We start from the raw sequence: 15,836 nt of genomic DNA, 5'->3' as shown, positions 1-15,836 counted from the left end.
GACTTTGCTGTGTTAATGCACAATTATATTTTTGAGCAATGTTTGGAAAATGAGGCTGGGATCAACCTGGGGATGTTGTCTGGCCCAGTTTCCTGAGCCTGGCTTTGGCATGGGGAATGGATGCCTGACCTCTTTGCAGAGAGCTGCTGCTGATAGAGATTTCTCAGTTTCTATAGTGAATTTATCCCAGTACTTTGCTACTATAAAGAAGTCTCCTCTTTCTACAGCTTCCCTCTATTACCTTTAAACCCAGCCCCAGCTGAGTTAGAATTTAACCACAGCCTTTTCTTTTCTCCTCCCTTCTTTTCTCTTTTCCAATCTGAAGAGGCTGCAGCTGCCTCCCTGTTTCCTTCCTCTCTCACCTTCCAGGTCCTGTTTCCCAGACCTTGTTCTTTCCATATAAAACCCCTGATAACCCGTTTCCCACTTAAAGCTTTGTTGGGTCCTTGTTTTTCTGGCTGCTGTGGGTGAAGGTCTGGCTTTGAGGAGCACACCCGGCTCCCTCTGCTCCAGAAAGCAGCCTTGCACTTATCCCAATCTCCTGTGCTGAGGGCCTCCTTAGGCTCCTGCTGAAATGAGAAATATCCAGGAACCTTTTCCTTTCTTGAGATTAGAATGGTTTCTGCAAGTCCTTGAGGTGTGACCATGATGGTTAAAACCCCACTGTGCAAATGAAGGTTTTCCCCTTCTTTCCCCACTCCATGCTCCGTCCTCTCCCTTACTTTGTCATCTCAGCAACTGCTAAGGAAACCTTTCTCATCTTGTCAATTGGCAATGCAACTGCTCTTTAATTCAGTTTTTAAATAGGATTTAAGTCAGGCTCTGTCCATGCTATTGATTTGCATTTTGGATGAAGTTGTTGGTGCTCAGGAAGCTCTGTGCTGCTTTAAAGCCTTTCTCCAAGGCTCAAAGAATGACCCTGGCAGGGAGTGCAGGAGCGCTGTGTGCTCCTGGTTTAGAAATGGAGTGCATCAAAGCAGGTTCCTTGAAAAGCCATCTTGAGTCAGTGAAACCAAGGCACTGGAACTCCTTTGGGAAATGGTCCCTTTAGGATAGAGCCACAGTGCCAGAAGCTGTTTGTCTGATGGTCAGGTCATGCTCTGGTCAGTGCAGGGCCAGCCCCTCAAGAAATGCATGAGCCAAACGCAGCAAGGAGAGGGAAAGACCCGAGCTGAGCTGAGAGAGCCGGAGAGATGAAATGCCACAGATGTGCCTGGAGCATGGCCCTCCCCAGCAGCTTTTCTTACAGTTCAGTGTTCAAAAGGCTGAAAGCTGATGCTCAGGACTTGGGATCTGGCTTGGAACTGCAGAGGGGATGAGCTCCCTTACAGGAACTCAGGCAGGGCAGTGCCACAAGCCTGCAGCCAGATTGCTTCTCCTTCAGCTTTAATTCCATGGGGGGTTTTTTGTCATTGCTTGTATGTTTTTTCTTTGTTTGGGTTTTTGGTTGTTTTTTTTAAAGTATCCTTAGAGATGCTATAAGTGAAAGAAGAGAACGGAAATAGGCTAGAGCACCACTGGCGCAGTAATTGATATTTTACACTTCCTCTTCTCCTTTTCAAAATATATGTAGTTACCATGAACTCTGTGGTTTGGGAGAAGCACTATTTTTTCCCTCTCTTTGGAGGAGATATGCAAGTCCTGAGACCCTGGGCCAATGCTCCCTGCATTTTATTTATGTTTTTACAATTAAACAAGGGGCTGATAAGATTGACAAGGAAAATACAACTCAGGAGCTCGCTGGGCAGCAGCCTCCAAACTCTTTGCAAAGAGCAGTAGGGTGTGAAGGCTGCTTTCCAGTGTGAGATTAATCCATAATAACATGCTCAGTGACATCAAAGGCACTGCTTAGAAGCCACTTGTTATTTCCCGAGCTGCAGGAGCTGGAGGGTTTGACAGAGCCTGGGCAGAATGATGAAGAATATTCCTGTCAGATTTCTGCTTCTCTCCTTGTGCCTGCAAGGGAAACCCATCCTCGTTAAGGGTTTGCTCCTGTGTGACAGTGTGGAGTTTTCCCAGCCGGGTTTTCTCTCCTGACAGCTCAAGTCTGGCCTCTTCAAGAGCAGAGCTCGCTGTGCCCCCAGGGCTTTGCTGCTGGGAGCAGTGGGAGAGATCCTGGGAACACTGGGAGGGAACTGGGAGCACAGGGAATGCCAGAGGGAACTGGGAGGGAGAGTGGGAGCAGCGGGAGTGAGCGGGAAGGAGCCCTGGGAGGGAAATCAGGAGCCCTGGGCAGGAACAGTGCTCCCAGTTCCTGCCCAGTGCTCTCCCCATCCCTGCTGGGCTTGCCAGGAAGAGGGGGGATACTGGCAGGGAACTGGGAGGGAGCTCCTCAGCACTCTGCAAGGGCAGCAGCCCCAGGGGGGACCAGTGAGGAGGGAGAAGTGCCCCCAGTGCCTCCCCAGAGCCCCCAGAATGGGGCATTACAAGGAGAAAAGGGATTGAAATGGAGGGGGGAAAGCTTTTCTGTGATTGTGTTTGAACTGGGGGGATCCCCATTCACCTGTGATTTGCAGGGTCTCAACTGAAGGAAAACTCACCTTTTTCAGCTTTTTGGCTGCCTCCCTTGGTGGCGCCTCCATTTCCCATGATTTTCATGTTTAAATGGAAGGAGGAACCCTTTATGGTGCTGAGTTGAGGGAAAGAGCCCCATTTCCATCATCTTCAGGTTCAAACTGAGCCAACACGGCTGCCCCTGGTCTGAAAGGGCTTCCCTGGAGAGGAACCTCTTGGTGAGCCACTGTAAGAGTTCCATCGAGGGGCACCTCCATTTGAAGGGACCTTCACAGGTGAAAAAGATGTCCAAAAGCCCCCAGAATGGTCTTTGTTGAGGGAAATTGAAGAAGGAAGCTGCATTTCCCCTCGTTTTAGGAGGCTAAATTGAGGCAAAGGCCCTTCTGTGAGAATAACTGGGGCTGTGTGTGATTGGCACAGAGCAGGAGCAGCCTTGCCCTCAGCAGGTCACAGCCCTGGCCCATGAGGATGGGTCACAAAAGGGTCGGGAAAGGCCACAGGACCTCAGCTCAGATGAGGCTTTTGATAGAGCCCAGAGATCTCCTCCTGGAACTCTGAAAACACAGGAAAATCAGGAGACAGCCCTGGCTGAAGGCACAGCAACCCTGCTGGAACAAGAGAAGGGACTAAAGGCTGAGCAGGCAGCGCAGGGAATGGCTGCAGACAGCCTGTTCAAAGAGAGGCATCTGCAGCTGGAGAGCAAAACAGAGAGATCCCAAAGTGACACCATGTCTTGTGCATAGTCACACAAAGATAGCTCAAAGTTCATGAAAAGCCAGTCATGAGTAAGGTAATGGTGTCTTATGAAGAATGCCTGTTATCAAAATGAGTGAATTCACATGATGGAATCGATCCATCAGCAGTGACTGTCTCAGGAATTGGAGCCAATATTCTTCCAGCATTGCTGTACCCACAACAATGGAACACTGAACAGCTTCCAGTGGCTAACAGCCATCATGTAGAACAACCACCCTCTCTCCTGTGCTATCTGTGGAAGATAGAACAGAAGAGATCACAGTGAATGATCCTGTCAGGCAGTGCAGCACTGACACCTGTGCAAGCTGTGAGAGGATCAAGGGCCCAACAAGCTGTAGCTTCTCCTATCCAAAAGCAGCTGCTTATCAGTGTTTCATCACAGCTGCTTCAGTGGGATCTGTCTTATCTCTAGAAGAGAAGAACCACATCTTGCAATGTAAAGAAACATATTTAAACAAAATTAACTTAGGACTTGAAATTAATTGCAGTGGAATTCAGTGTCACCTCAGTGGCATTAGAGGTACACTTAAGAGAACTTAAAGTAACATCTTTAATACTGAATAAAAATTGATCTAAATGAAACTGGAATAGAACATGAAATGGCTTAAAGTGAAGACTTAATCTTGACTTTGTCTAAACTCAGCAATACTCAAACCTGACAGAAATCCACCTTGACATAAATGATTAGTAAAAAAATTATCTCAATAGAGTAATAAAGGTAACATTACTCAGGAATGTTGCTAACCTTGCTTAATCTTACCAACACTAAAATCATAATCAAATAAACCAGAACTGAAGTAACAATCAATATCCTTAAAAGCTCTGGGTACTACAAAATGTAACTTATTTTGCTGCTATTAATACCAAAAGGCACTGAAAATGTGAATCAAGCGTGGCTGAAATAACAGCATGATGGATTTACTGGAGGGATTAGAAAAGTGTGGCAAATACGGTGGCCCTATGTAATTTAATACTGAGAAAAACTCATGGCAGCCACAAATTGTATGGAACTATAAATTTCCTCAGACCTTTTAAAGTGCAATTGTACCGAAAGAAATAACAATGTAGAATTTGGCCAACTGTCCAACGAACCGGGAACTTCTCGAGATTGTATTTAGTGTAACAGCACGTGGTAAATGTTTGCAGCATTACCCCTGAAAGACTGGCGGAGGGGGGCGGGGCGGGCGGGGGATGGGGCGGGGCGGGGGAGGGGGCGGTGCTCGCGGCTCTGATTGGTCAGATCGGCCAAAATCCCTCCCACACGGAGTCACCATAAAATTGAAGCGGCGCCAGCCACGCCCAGCACTGCTGCTGGAACCGGAGCGGCGGGAGCAGCCAGCGCCCGGCAAGAGGCTGGCGGAGCTTGGAGGCGGCTTCCACACTGGCGCGACCCGCGGTCGGTTTTCCCCAGCTCGGGGTGAGTTCCATGTGCTGGATTCCTCTGTTCATAGGCAGGGAGCTCCAAGGCGCCGGGGCAGGGAATGCGGGGCACAATGGTGAGCAGCTCGGGGCTGCTGCTTCTTGCCCCTCGGCAGGGGCGGACTCCGAGCCGCAGCTGCCGTTCCAGGGGCGAGGGCGCTACGAGCCGAGGCGGGCAGGCAGCGTTGCACACACGAGCGAGGGCAGCGGCAGGAGCGGCTTGGAGTGCGGCCGTCCGGGCGTAGTGGGGGCAGGATGGAGGCTGTGGGCTGGGCACAACAATGTCAGTGACGGAGCGGGGCCACGCTGAGGGTGGGCGGGGCGCGGAACCCGCCGGCCCCAGCGCTGCGGGACGGGGCGAGCGCCGGTGAGGGTGCGAGGATGCTGGCCCCGGGCACCGACCCTGGCCCGGCCCAGCCCGAGAATCCCTACCACCCTTCCCTGCACCATTACCCGGCCCCACGGCGGCTCCGGCTCCGCGGGCAGGCGGCTCCAGGAGTTCAGAGTGGGCAAAATGGGAGCGAGGGAGAGGAGGCAGCTGGTGCCAGTGGGTGAAATGGCTTTGCTGGAGCTGGCAGGGAGAGGAGGAGGAAGGAGAGAGTGGTGCCAAGTAAAGGGGAGAGAAAGAGGGACAAGGCTGGAGCGGTGGAAGGCGGCGGAGATGGCCACGGGGCAGGCGGGCATTTTGCTTTCCAGCTCTGTGGGAGGAAAGGAAGAACTGTCAAATCCGTGCAGGAAAAGAGGAGAGAAACAGATGATGGTGGATATTATCGATAGTTGAGATTCATTTTATCTGCCTGAACTGTAAAGGCTCTGCGGGGGGCAGGGCCGTCCCAGCTCCTGTCCCGAAAAACTCGCAATAAAAAAAAGGAACCCACGCCGGAGAGCCTGGGGAAGAACCTCAGCCCCCGGGGAAGCTGCTTGTGGGGTCTCCCCTGCAGCGGGCCGCGACCCTCCGCTCTCCCCCCCGCGGTGCACGGACGGCCCCTCGCTGCTTTCCCGCACGCTGAATGCTCAAAAAGGCCAAAAGCGGCCCCCACACCGACACCGGCTCTAAACTACGGTGGCAGCGGCCGTGCCCGCTGTGTCTGCCTGCGACGGAGCGGCTGCGGCGGGCGGAGCGTTCGGGTCATTCCCCAGCGGGGGCGGCACCCGGAGCCCGGCGAGGCGGTGGCGGAGCTCGGAGGCGGCTCCAGGCCAGGCGCGACCCGCGGTCGGTGCTGCCCCAGCTCCCGGAGGCTGCGCTTGTCTCCGCAGCTGCTGCCGCACCTCTGGGCAGCGGGGACAGCGCAGCCACGGCTGGCACCGCCCTCCTGAGCCCCCAGGGCCCGCACCAGCAGTGACCTCTCACCGTGTCCCATTCAGGCTGCCATCAGCGCGGCTGTGAAGCTGCTCCCGAGGCCGAGCTCCCAAAGGATCTGCCAGCAGCACTCCTGATGTGTCAGGAGCACGGTGCTGATTGTTCCAGGCAGAGAGATGCCGGCTGTGAGCAGGAGGAGAGTGAAGTCTGCTCCATTCGTGCAGTTGCGAATGAGCCCCAGCATCCCCAGCAGGGACCAGCAGCCGCGGTTCCACACCTGCCTGGGGCACAAGAAGCCACCTGGCATAAGCAGGGGGATGCCACCTGTGAGCATGCAGTGAGTGCAGATGTGGAGAATGGATTCTGCACCAGTGATGGGAGTGTGAGAGAGAGCCTGGCTCCCCAGGGCACATCAGCAACCAAGACTGAACACAAAAGGAACCTCAGAAGATTCCTGGGTGAGTGCAGGGCCACCCCTGTGGCCTCTAGGGGTGACACAGCTGTGTCCCTGCCTGTGGCCACAGCTGTGTCCCTGCCTGTGGCCAGGCTCTTGGCTCTCTGGCTGCCAGCTGAGTGAGGCCCACACTGGCTCAGGGCTCCCTGCTCTGCTCCCTGGCCATGGGCTGAGCAGATTGCAGGCCCGGCTCTGCTTCTGGCAGCCAGCAGCTCTTTCCTGCTCCAGGTGAATGGATCAGGGGCCATCCCGTGGGCACGGCGCTGCTGATTCTGCTGCTCCTGGTGCTGGTGCTGGCTTTGGGGGTGGCCTTGGCTGTGCTGGCAGGTAAGGGAGGGGCAGCAGGCTGGGCCCAGCCCCTCGGGGCAGAGCGGGCTCCCTGCTCCCTGCACAGGGCAATCCTCAGACCTTCTCCTCTTCCCCCTGCAGCACCACAGGTTCCAGTCACAGCTGCGACTCCGCTGTTGGTTCTGGGCTGTCCCCATGGCTGGGTTGGGTACATGGGGGTCTGCTACTACTTCTCACGGGATTACAGCACCTGGGAGCAGGGTCAGGAACGGTGCTCCGAGCTCAGGGCCTCACTGGCCATTGCCAAGGATGAGGAGGCCATGGTGAGTGAGGGGCTGCGGGCGGTGTGGGGTGGCTGAGGGCAGCCTGGGGGTGCTCCTGGGCCGGGCTCGGTGCTCGTAGGGCCGGGGCTGCAGCCCTGGGCCGGGGCCTTGCAGGGAAGGAGCCCCGGGGTGTGGGGGGAGCCCCGGGCCCGTGTCCCCCCGAGGGGCCGGGGCAGCTCCCACTCCTCTCTCCTGGGCAGGATTTGCTCTTCCGCCTCCGTGGGAACGTCGATTTCTGGCTCGGGCTGCGCAGATGGGGCGAGCGCCTGCACTGGGGGGACGGCAGCAGCTACAGCTCCCGGTGAGTGCCGGGGAGCCGGGCAGGGCCTGGGGGCACAGGGGCACAAGGGCTGCCCCTGGCAGCCAGCGCTGCCTCTGCTCCTCCCTGCAGGGTTCCTGTCCTCGGCAATTCCCAGTGTGTGTACCTGGCTGATGAGAGATTGAGGAGTGACAACTGCTCCAATGAGCGGCCGTATCTCTGCAGCAAGGCCCCAGCTCCCCTGTAACAGGGGCTGCAGAAAGGACCTTCTCCACACTGGGCAGTGCCAGCTTCACCTCTGAGCCCAGCACAGCGCTGTCCTTCCTCAGCTGCACCCTGTGCCTTGCCCTTCCTCTCAGGGTCACCTCAGTGCCTCTTCATGCCCAGTGCCAACGCTGGGCTGGGGCTGCAAAGGAAAAGTCTCTGCAATCCATTCTGCCACTGCTGCTGCCTGCAGTGAGTGCATTGCCCTCATTATATGTGGGAAACATGGCTCAGTGTTTGCACTTTTTATCATAGTTTATTATGGGTTAAAATCCCACCCTGGCATGCTTGTCTGCTTGCCAGGGTCAACTTAAACTATGTTTTCTATATACTGTTTCTTTTTTGAGCTACTTCCATATTTATACTTCCATTTAACTTTAAGTGTTGTTTTTTTTCTTTAGAAATTTGACTTTTGTTCAGGCTATCTTCTACTTTAAACTAATATATTTAATTTTTTTTCTTGTGGTTCAATCTTTTTTTATTTTCACTCTGATAATGAGGGTCCATAATATCTTTTTTTTCCATGCTCTCGTTTTTGTTTCTGTTATCTTGTCTTTCTAATAAGAAAGTCCTTGAATGTGGGAAATCAATTATTTTACACAATTTTCTGAGTTAGTTACATGGTTGTAGTGTGGTTTTATACTTTGTAATACTTTGAAGTAGTTTTGTTTTGTATCTCTGTATTTTTCCCAAATGGTTTATCCCAGACTGTACCCCCCTCCCTTTACCTGTGTAATCCCTTTCCTTTGCTGAGGTCATCCCCAACTCCCCACCCTGGCTCTCTGTCAATCTCTCAGCATCCCATCCCCTCCATCCAGAAGTTTCAGTCCAGGATGTCGAGTGATTGTCCAGAGGCCAGGGGTCAGCCCCCCAAGCCTTGCCCCATACGCTGTCCTAAATGTCCATTCCCCAGTACCCATCCCTTAGGGTCACTTACTGGTCAGTGAAATGTTCTCTACTTTGGGTTCCCACCTCCCTTCAAATGTAACCTTGGCACCTCTCCTGGGGCTCTCTGCTGGAGCCCCCTGAGGTGTAGGGGCTCCCTGGGGCTCCTGAAATGCACCTTGAATTAACCCTGCTAAGCGTGGCCCTTGATCATCTCCCGGTGTCTCTGGTGTCTCTGCTGCTGCCAGGGTGTCCAGCCCAGGTGCCCTCAGCACCCTCGGGGCACAGAGAGCGTCCCCCGCTGTCGGCCGGGTCAGGGCAGCAACTCTGGGACTCGGGACTGGCCGAGGGTGCCTGGGAGGCTCCCAGAGAGACAGAGACAGGACATGAAACAGTAACTTCAACATTTCAGCCTCTGTTATGCTACGGGCTAAGCTAGTGTCTATTACACCACTATTTATAAAAGCTACAGGGTGCATACTTAAACTGACAGGTTATACTGTATCAAAAGCAGTAATTACAATTGCACTATATCAGGATTTTTGTGATCCGTAATAACTTGCAAAACAAAAGTGAGTACATAAATGCAGAAGCCAAAACCGATATTTGTTATTTATAACATTATACAACAAGCTCAAATGGGAAATCCACATCACCCTGGTCACCTGGAAATCATCACAAACTGGCCTGAAGGTGAGAATTTTGGATTGTCCTTGGAAGATGTGAGAAACAACCCTCACTTTTAAAACCTTAAAGGTTAATTAAACCTTAACAAAAACATACCACAATGGACTGAATAAGGAAAAATTACAGCGCTGAGGGTCTCTGTGAGTGTCAGCCACATGCTCGTTTATAAAATGGATGCTCTGCCTTTTATACCCTCAGCCCCTCCCAAAGTTTTGTCAGTCAGCTCCTTCTCTGCCCTCCCCAGGTGGAGATCACTTCCTTACACCTTGATTGGAGCTCAGGTGTTGTCCTGTGGCCCCTCCTGGTAATGAGCCGGCCCTCCCCAAATGCCCCGAGGCTGCTGGGGCTGCTGCAAGGGGGAGGGAGAGGGGACTGTGGGGGGAGATATTACAGTGACAGCACTCTACAGCTACAGAACTTCTCCTAATGTACACATAATATCTGTCTGTCAGTTGTGAGAGCCAACCATCACATCATTCATCTAGAACAAACCCCTCTTTTCTTTTCCTATGAGTCACTTGTCCTAAACAATTAGCTCTAATTTTTGTTTCTGATAATCTGCTCTTACTTCTCAAATAAATTTTTAAGGAGTCATAGTAGCATCTGTTGATGTGGGTGAGGACAGTGGGAACAGAAGGAAAAAAATCTCAGGTTTTCTTTCAACACACTTATGTGGAATGGACAGAATGGGATCACTGAGCTCTGGTGTGGCTTTTTGACCCCATCTACTGTTGCTACTCATAGCAGGTGTATCTTAGTGCTGAGTGCAGAGGCCAACTCAGTCTTGCCTTCTGGTCCCTGTTGTATTACAAGACAGCTGAGCAATGGCAGAGCTCTGGGGTGCCTTTCCTGCCCCCATCTTACCATGGATATGGGATTGCTGCCCACAGCAGGGCTATGGAATCTTCTCCGTGGTGAGCACAGGGGCCAACCTGGTCTTGCCCTCTATTTCTTGTTTCACTCTGCTTGTTGGTCCTTGAGGAAACTGCCCAATACTGCTGATTCTTCTCCTTACAAGAACAGAGTGTACACAGAGAGCCAGGGGCCACTCCAGCCAGCAGAGCTAGGTAGTGACACATAAACAAACACACATGTCTATATAAATATATATATATATATATATAGAAATGGGTCTGTTTCTGTAGGTCGGAGAGCAGCTGAATGCACGGGGCCGTGTACCCAGAGCCATGTCCCTGGGCATGCCCCGCCATGAGTGCCCACAGGCACATGTGCAGAGCCAGTGCTCACACACACATGTCCCTGCTCACCTGCACAGAGCTCCTGTGCCCCACGGCACCTGCCAGCAGCAGCCAGCCTGCCACAGCAGCACACCTGTGCTGCACAGACACTCACCTGTGCACAGTCCCCACCAATGCACACGGGCCCCAAGCAGGGCCCTGCTGGCACGTAGAGCCTGGGCACAGCAGCGTGTGCAGTGTCACCCACAGCAACACAGGCCTGTCCCACACAGAGCCGTGCTCACACCTGCACAACCTGTGCACACTCACAAGCACAGAGCTGTGCACAGCCCCACTCACAGCTGAGAGTGCAACGCACCCCCGTGCCCACAGCAGGGCACACAGCCCATGCCCAGGGCACCACATCCCTGGGCACAGAGCTGGGCACAGCAGCACACACACAGTGCCCATGGCAGAGCAGGACGTGTGCCCTCACCCCTGGGCACAGCACACACACACACAGTGCCCATGGCAGAGCAGGACGTGTGCCCTCACCCCTGGGCACAGCACACACACACACACAGTGCCCATGGCAGAGCAGGACATGTGCCCTCACCCCTGGGCACAGCACACACACACACAGTGCCCATGGCAGGGCAGGACATGTGCCCTCACCCCTGGGCACAGCACACACACACACAGTGCCCATGGCAGGGCAGGACGTGTGCCCTCACCCCTGGGCACAGCACACACACACACAGTGCCCATGGCAGGGCAGGACATGTGCCCTCAGCCCTGGGCACAGCACACACACACACAGTGCCCATGGCAGAGCAGGACATGTGCCCTCACCCCTGGGCACAGCACACACACACACAGTGCCCATGGCAGGGCAGGACATGTGCCCTCACCCCTGGGCACAGCACACACACACACAGTGCCCATGGCAGGGCAGGACGTGTGCCCTCACCCCTGGGCACAGCACACACACACACAGTGCCCATGGCAGGGCAGGACATGTGCCCTCAGCCCTGGGCACAGCACACACACACACAGTGCCCATGGCAGGGCAGGACATGTGCCCTCACCCCTGGGCACAGCACACACACAGTGCCCATGGCAGAGCAGGACGTGTGCCCTCACCCCTGGGCACAGCACACACACACACAGTGCCCATGGCAGGGCAGGACGTGTGCCCTCACCCCTGGGCACAGCACACACACACACAGTGCCCATGGCAGAGCAGGACGTGTGCCCTCACCCCTGGGCACAGCACACACACACACAGTGCCCATGGCAGGGCAGGACGTGTGCCCTCAGCCCTGGGCACAGCACACATGGGCACACAGGGCCGGGCACACTCTGGCACAGCTCTCCTGGTCCTGACGCCCCCGGGCTCTCTCCTCCTGGGACCGTGACACGGTGGGCACGGGGACGTTGTGGCACTGTTTAAAGAGCCCCCTCTGTGCCCTTGGGGTGGGGACACACCGGCCTGTCCTAAAGGAAAGGTCAGAGAGAGACCATGCTGGATTCTGCTGCTTGCCTCTCACCCTCCAAGGGCCAAACTGAGCCCGTTTTGCTGTCCTGTGTTGCCCAGAGCCTGAGTAGCTCGAGGGAGAGGATTGGGAAGGTTGATTGAGGGTCACTGCTGGTGCACAGCACTCGGGGAATTTTTCACCCCTGACATTACCGTGGGCTGTTGGGGGAGGAACTCACAACAGCCTGAGCCCACTGCCTCAGGAGCTTGTGCTCTGTCAAGGGGCCCCTTTCGCTCCTTACCTGGGGAGGGGAACGTGTGGCTCTGGTGCTGGGGAGGGCAGCTCACGCTCCCCTGGGCATAGGGTAAGGAAAGCTCCAGGCCCAGGCCTCTCTGCTTTTGCACCATGTTCTGTAGGCACATGCAAAAGCACGGCAAAAGTAATACTACTAGCAAAGCTATAATGCCCACTATAATGCTGGCCTTAACAATAGAGCATAACCATGATCTCAGGCCTAAAGATTTGAGCAATTCATCAATACCAAATCCTGATTCTACTTCTAAGTTTCCAGTGAACCTCCACAACTCAAAGAGTTGGAAGTGAATGGATCGTGAATGATCAGAAAGATTCATGCAACACATGCCCTCCAATTCTTCACAACCATGGCCTTGTGCAAGTAAAAGAAAATCAATTGCAGCTCTATTTTGAAGCGTTGCATGGCGAACAGAATCAACATCAAGGAAAAGGCTAGAAAGTGCCAAAGAGGTGGCATTGGTTTGCTTGGCAAGCCAACATCCCAACTTGTTTAAAATAGCATGAGCACCTGCTGCTGATACCCCTGGAGCCAAGAAAGATGCTGCAACTATGGCCCCTGGGGACCGGAATTTTACATCGTCCCTGCAGTCTGCAGCAAATGCATGAGCCATTCGTTTATTTCGGTGATGGCGGCGGCTCATGTTCAGTATCATGGACGTGTTGGGTGTGAGTAGAGACAGCCGTCCAATTGTACACGGTCCCCTGTGCAGCATTGATGGGATACCAGCCCAAGCACGGTCCCCACATATCAGGAAGTATCCTGCTGGCAATTGAATGGGCTCATTTGATGAGATTGACACTTTCTTTGTGGTATAATTGCACCAGGCTGCTGCATTACGGTAGACAGCCACGCTGGAAGTTACAATAGTGGAATGGTTCTTGACTGACAGCAGGCTTCTATGGTGAAAATGAATACATGCATCTGCCATCACTGAGCCTAACAGCTCCAATTCTTGGGGTTCCTGCGGTGCTGTGGGAAAAAAGGAAACCCATTGGTCCCAACTATCTACACTTGCCCTAGCATTGTTGGTCCTACAGGTGGGTACATGTGAGGGGCATGGCCAGGGATCTGCTGGTAACCCAACCAAACAGCTTGTAACTAGATTACTGGGAGAAGATAATGACAGGCAAATAGCTTCCTGATTAGTTAAGTTTGCCAGGGTGACCCAGATGTTAGTCTCGGGCTGAGGTGGGGCCTATACTTGATGGGCTTCTACTCCTCCAGCAACGTCTGTACTGTCTATTAAGAGGGTGAAGATTAGTAAAACAGCAGCATGAGTTCGCCACGTCACCCTGATCTTCCCAGGCACTGCTTTTTAATAACAAAGATAGGGGTATTCCATGGACTTGTTGACAACTGTGAATGACCTTGTTTATATTGTTCATGTACTAGTGTATGAACTTTTTCCAGACTTTCCCTTTTTAACGGCCATTGCTTAACCCACACTGGAACGTCCATGGTCCAGGTTAATGGAATTGGGAAAGTCCACGCAATGGCCATTAGCCCAAAGGGTGTTCGTTTGTCAGCACCACTCCCATTTGAGCCAAAATGTCCCGACCAATGAAGCACTGCACAGTAGGGGGCAAAGGTACAATTGAGAAAACACTCCACAAAGTTTTTCCATCAATAGTTATGGATAACATGGGCGATTTTCTTGCAAGTGTTAGGCCTCCAACCTCAGTAACTGTCACTGTGGTTGGCTGTAATGGCCAGTTGTGGGGCCAGAAATCTGGACTAACAATGCTGGAGTCCACGCCAGTATCCAATAAACCTTCCAAGGTTTGCCTCCCACCCTGATACTCCATTATTACAGTGCGCTTTGGTCGATCATTCAGGTTCATTGTTATAGAGTGAGTCCTCCAGTGGAACCAAAGCCTCGCTCCCCTCTCGACTGTGATTGACGAGGGGGTAAAGTTTTAGCCATTTGTTCCAATGGAACCAATTGAGCTATCCTCTGTCCTTTCTTGATTTGTATAGGTGGAAAAGGAGTATGCATCATAACTCAAATTTCCCCTGTATAATCAGCGTCTATTACCCCGGCTAAAACAAATAATCCCATCATGGTGGCCAACGATCGTCCCAGGAGCAAAGCTCCCATAGGTTGTCCATCAATGATGATTGGTCCCTTTATTCCAGTCGGAACCTTTTCTGGTTGGGTGGTCATCAAGGTCACTGCTGCTGCGGCTGCCACGTCCAGCCTGAGGCTCCCGGCGGTGGCTGTTGAAGGGAAGCTGGGCTGAGGTGTTGACAGCAGCTACTTGTGTCTGGGCACGGCTGCTGGTGGACACGCTGGCTCTCCCGTTTCCCGAGCGGCGGCGGCAGGCTCCGGTGTTGTGGGTATCCAAGTGACAATTGTGACACCAGACGCTGGCTGCTTGACAGGCCCATCGCGTGTGTCCTGTACCTCCACACCGCTAACATTTGAATCGGCCAGCAGATGGAGCCCGTGGAGCATTTGTTGCCGCTGCTTGTAGGGGGGGCAAGAGCAGCCAACACCTGACTCTGTGAGGCTGCTGCCTGTTTTTGTAATCCTGCTCCTAACTCCTTAATAGCATCTACTAACACTGCTTGATTTCCTACGGGCACATTTGCCAATCGTTCTAAAGCTTCTTCTATAGACCAATTAGCTCCTAGGGTATTTAATACGTTCTTTGTAGCCTGATTACTGTTCTGGAGTGTGCATTGTTTCAACAAAGTACCCTTCATGAAATCAGGGACTCCTGCCCGCTCGATAGCATTGGCTGCCTTATCTATAAAAGATCCGAATGACTCATCTCTTCCTTGCTTTATTCCCATATAAGAGGGGACCCCGCCTGGCTCTTTTATCCTATCTATAGCCAACCGCACCAGGTGCGTTGCCTCCCGACACTTATCAGGACCGAGTAACGCTTGTGCTTCTGTCCGAAGAAAGGGCCCTTGACCCATTAACTCCTCTGGGGTTATCCCATGTAACGGGTCGCCTGGCTGCCGTGCTACTGCTACACATTCCTGACAGAGTGACTGCCAGTGTGCATTAAACAAGAGCTGCTGATGCTGAGTGAGGATAAGCTTCGCTATTCCTCTGCAATCAGCCGGCAGCAAAACCTGAGTCCCCTGGATATAGTCAAGCATTTGTTTTGTGGGCTCACTGGTTACCCCAAATTGACTAACTGTGGACCGTAATTGTGACAACAGCTTCCAGTCTAGAGCAGTTATTGTTGCTTGAAACCCGCCCCCTGCCACGGGTGAATATATCACCGGACAAGCAACATCCATAGCTGCTTTTATAGCCTCCTCATCCCCCGTATCCATGATATCTTTTGCTACCGCTGCCCATGCCTCCCTTCACCCCCGTGCAATGGCCCCTGCTAGGTCACTCTCTGGCCCAGGGATCGGCTCATTACCAGGAGGAGGAGATGGAGGGTTTGACACAGGCGGTGCAGGCAGTGCTGTTGTGGCACATGCAGGGGGTGAGCTGCTGCTTGAAGCAGGAGCTGATGTTGGTGGCAAAATGACTGTAGATGTGGCAGGGGGTAATGGACAATTAAACCAGTCCCCATAACCCTTATCCTTTTCATGCGCCACGCTAGCTTGCTGAGCAGCCTTCTTTTCTGCCTGATATTGTAATAACTCATTATGCATGACTCACCACAGCTTTCCCAACGTTTTTGCAGTTTTATCATCATCTATAGCTGCCTCCCACAGCTTGTCCCCAAATTTGCGCCACTCCGTTAAC

General features: G+C 53.1%; 1 protein-coding gene across 1 annotated transcript; it reads left to right on the top strand.

Annotated features, from left to right (window-relative positions):
• The first annotated feature begins 4,548 nt into the window (after positions 1 to 4,548).
• LOC129123314 (uncharacterized) lies at positions 4,549 to 9,745 on the top strand. Its single transcript, XM_077183459.1, has 6 exons — positions 4,549 to 4,687; positions 6,055 to 6,447; positions 6,672 to 6,770; positions 6,873 to 7,054; positions 7,255 to 7,355; positions 7,446 to 9,745. The coding sequence occupies exons 2-6, from the start codon at positions 6,126 to 6,128 to the stop codon at positions 7,558 to 7,560; spliced, it is 819 nt and encodes a 272-aa protein (XP_077039574.1). The 5' UTR covers positions 4,549 to 4,687; positions 6,055 to 6,125; the 3' UTR covers positions 7,561 to 9,745.
• Positions 9,746 to 15,836: the final 6,091 nt, after the last annotated feature.

The sequence above is a fragment of the Agelaius phoeniceus genome, chromosome 9, assembly GCF_051311805.1.
Source record: "Agelaius phoeniceus isolate bAgePho1 chromosome 9, bAgePho1.hap1, whole genome shotgun sequence".
Taxonomy (NCBI): Eukaryota; Metazoa; Chordata; class Aves; order Passeriformes; family Icteridae; genus Agelaius; species Agelaius phoeniceus.
Note: the sequence above shows the minus strand (reverse complement) of the source record. Positions and strands in the feature narration are given on the sequence as shown.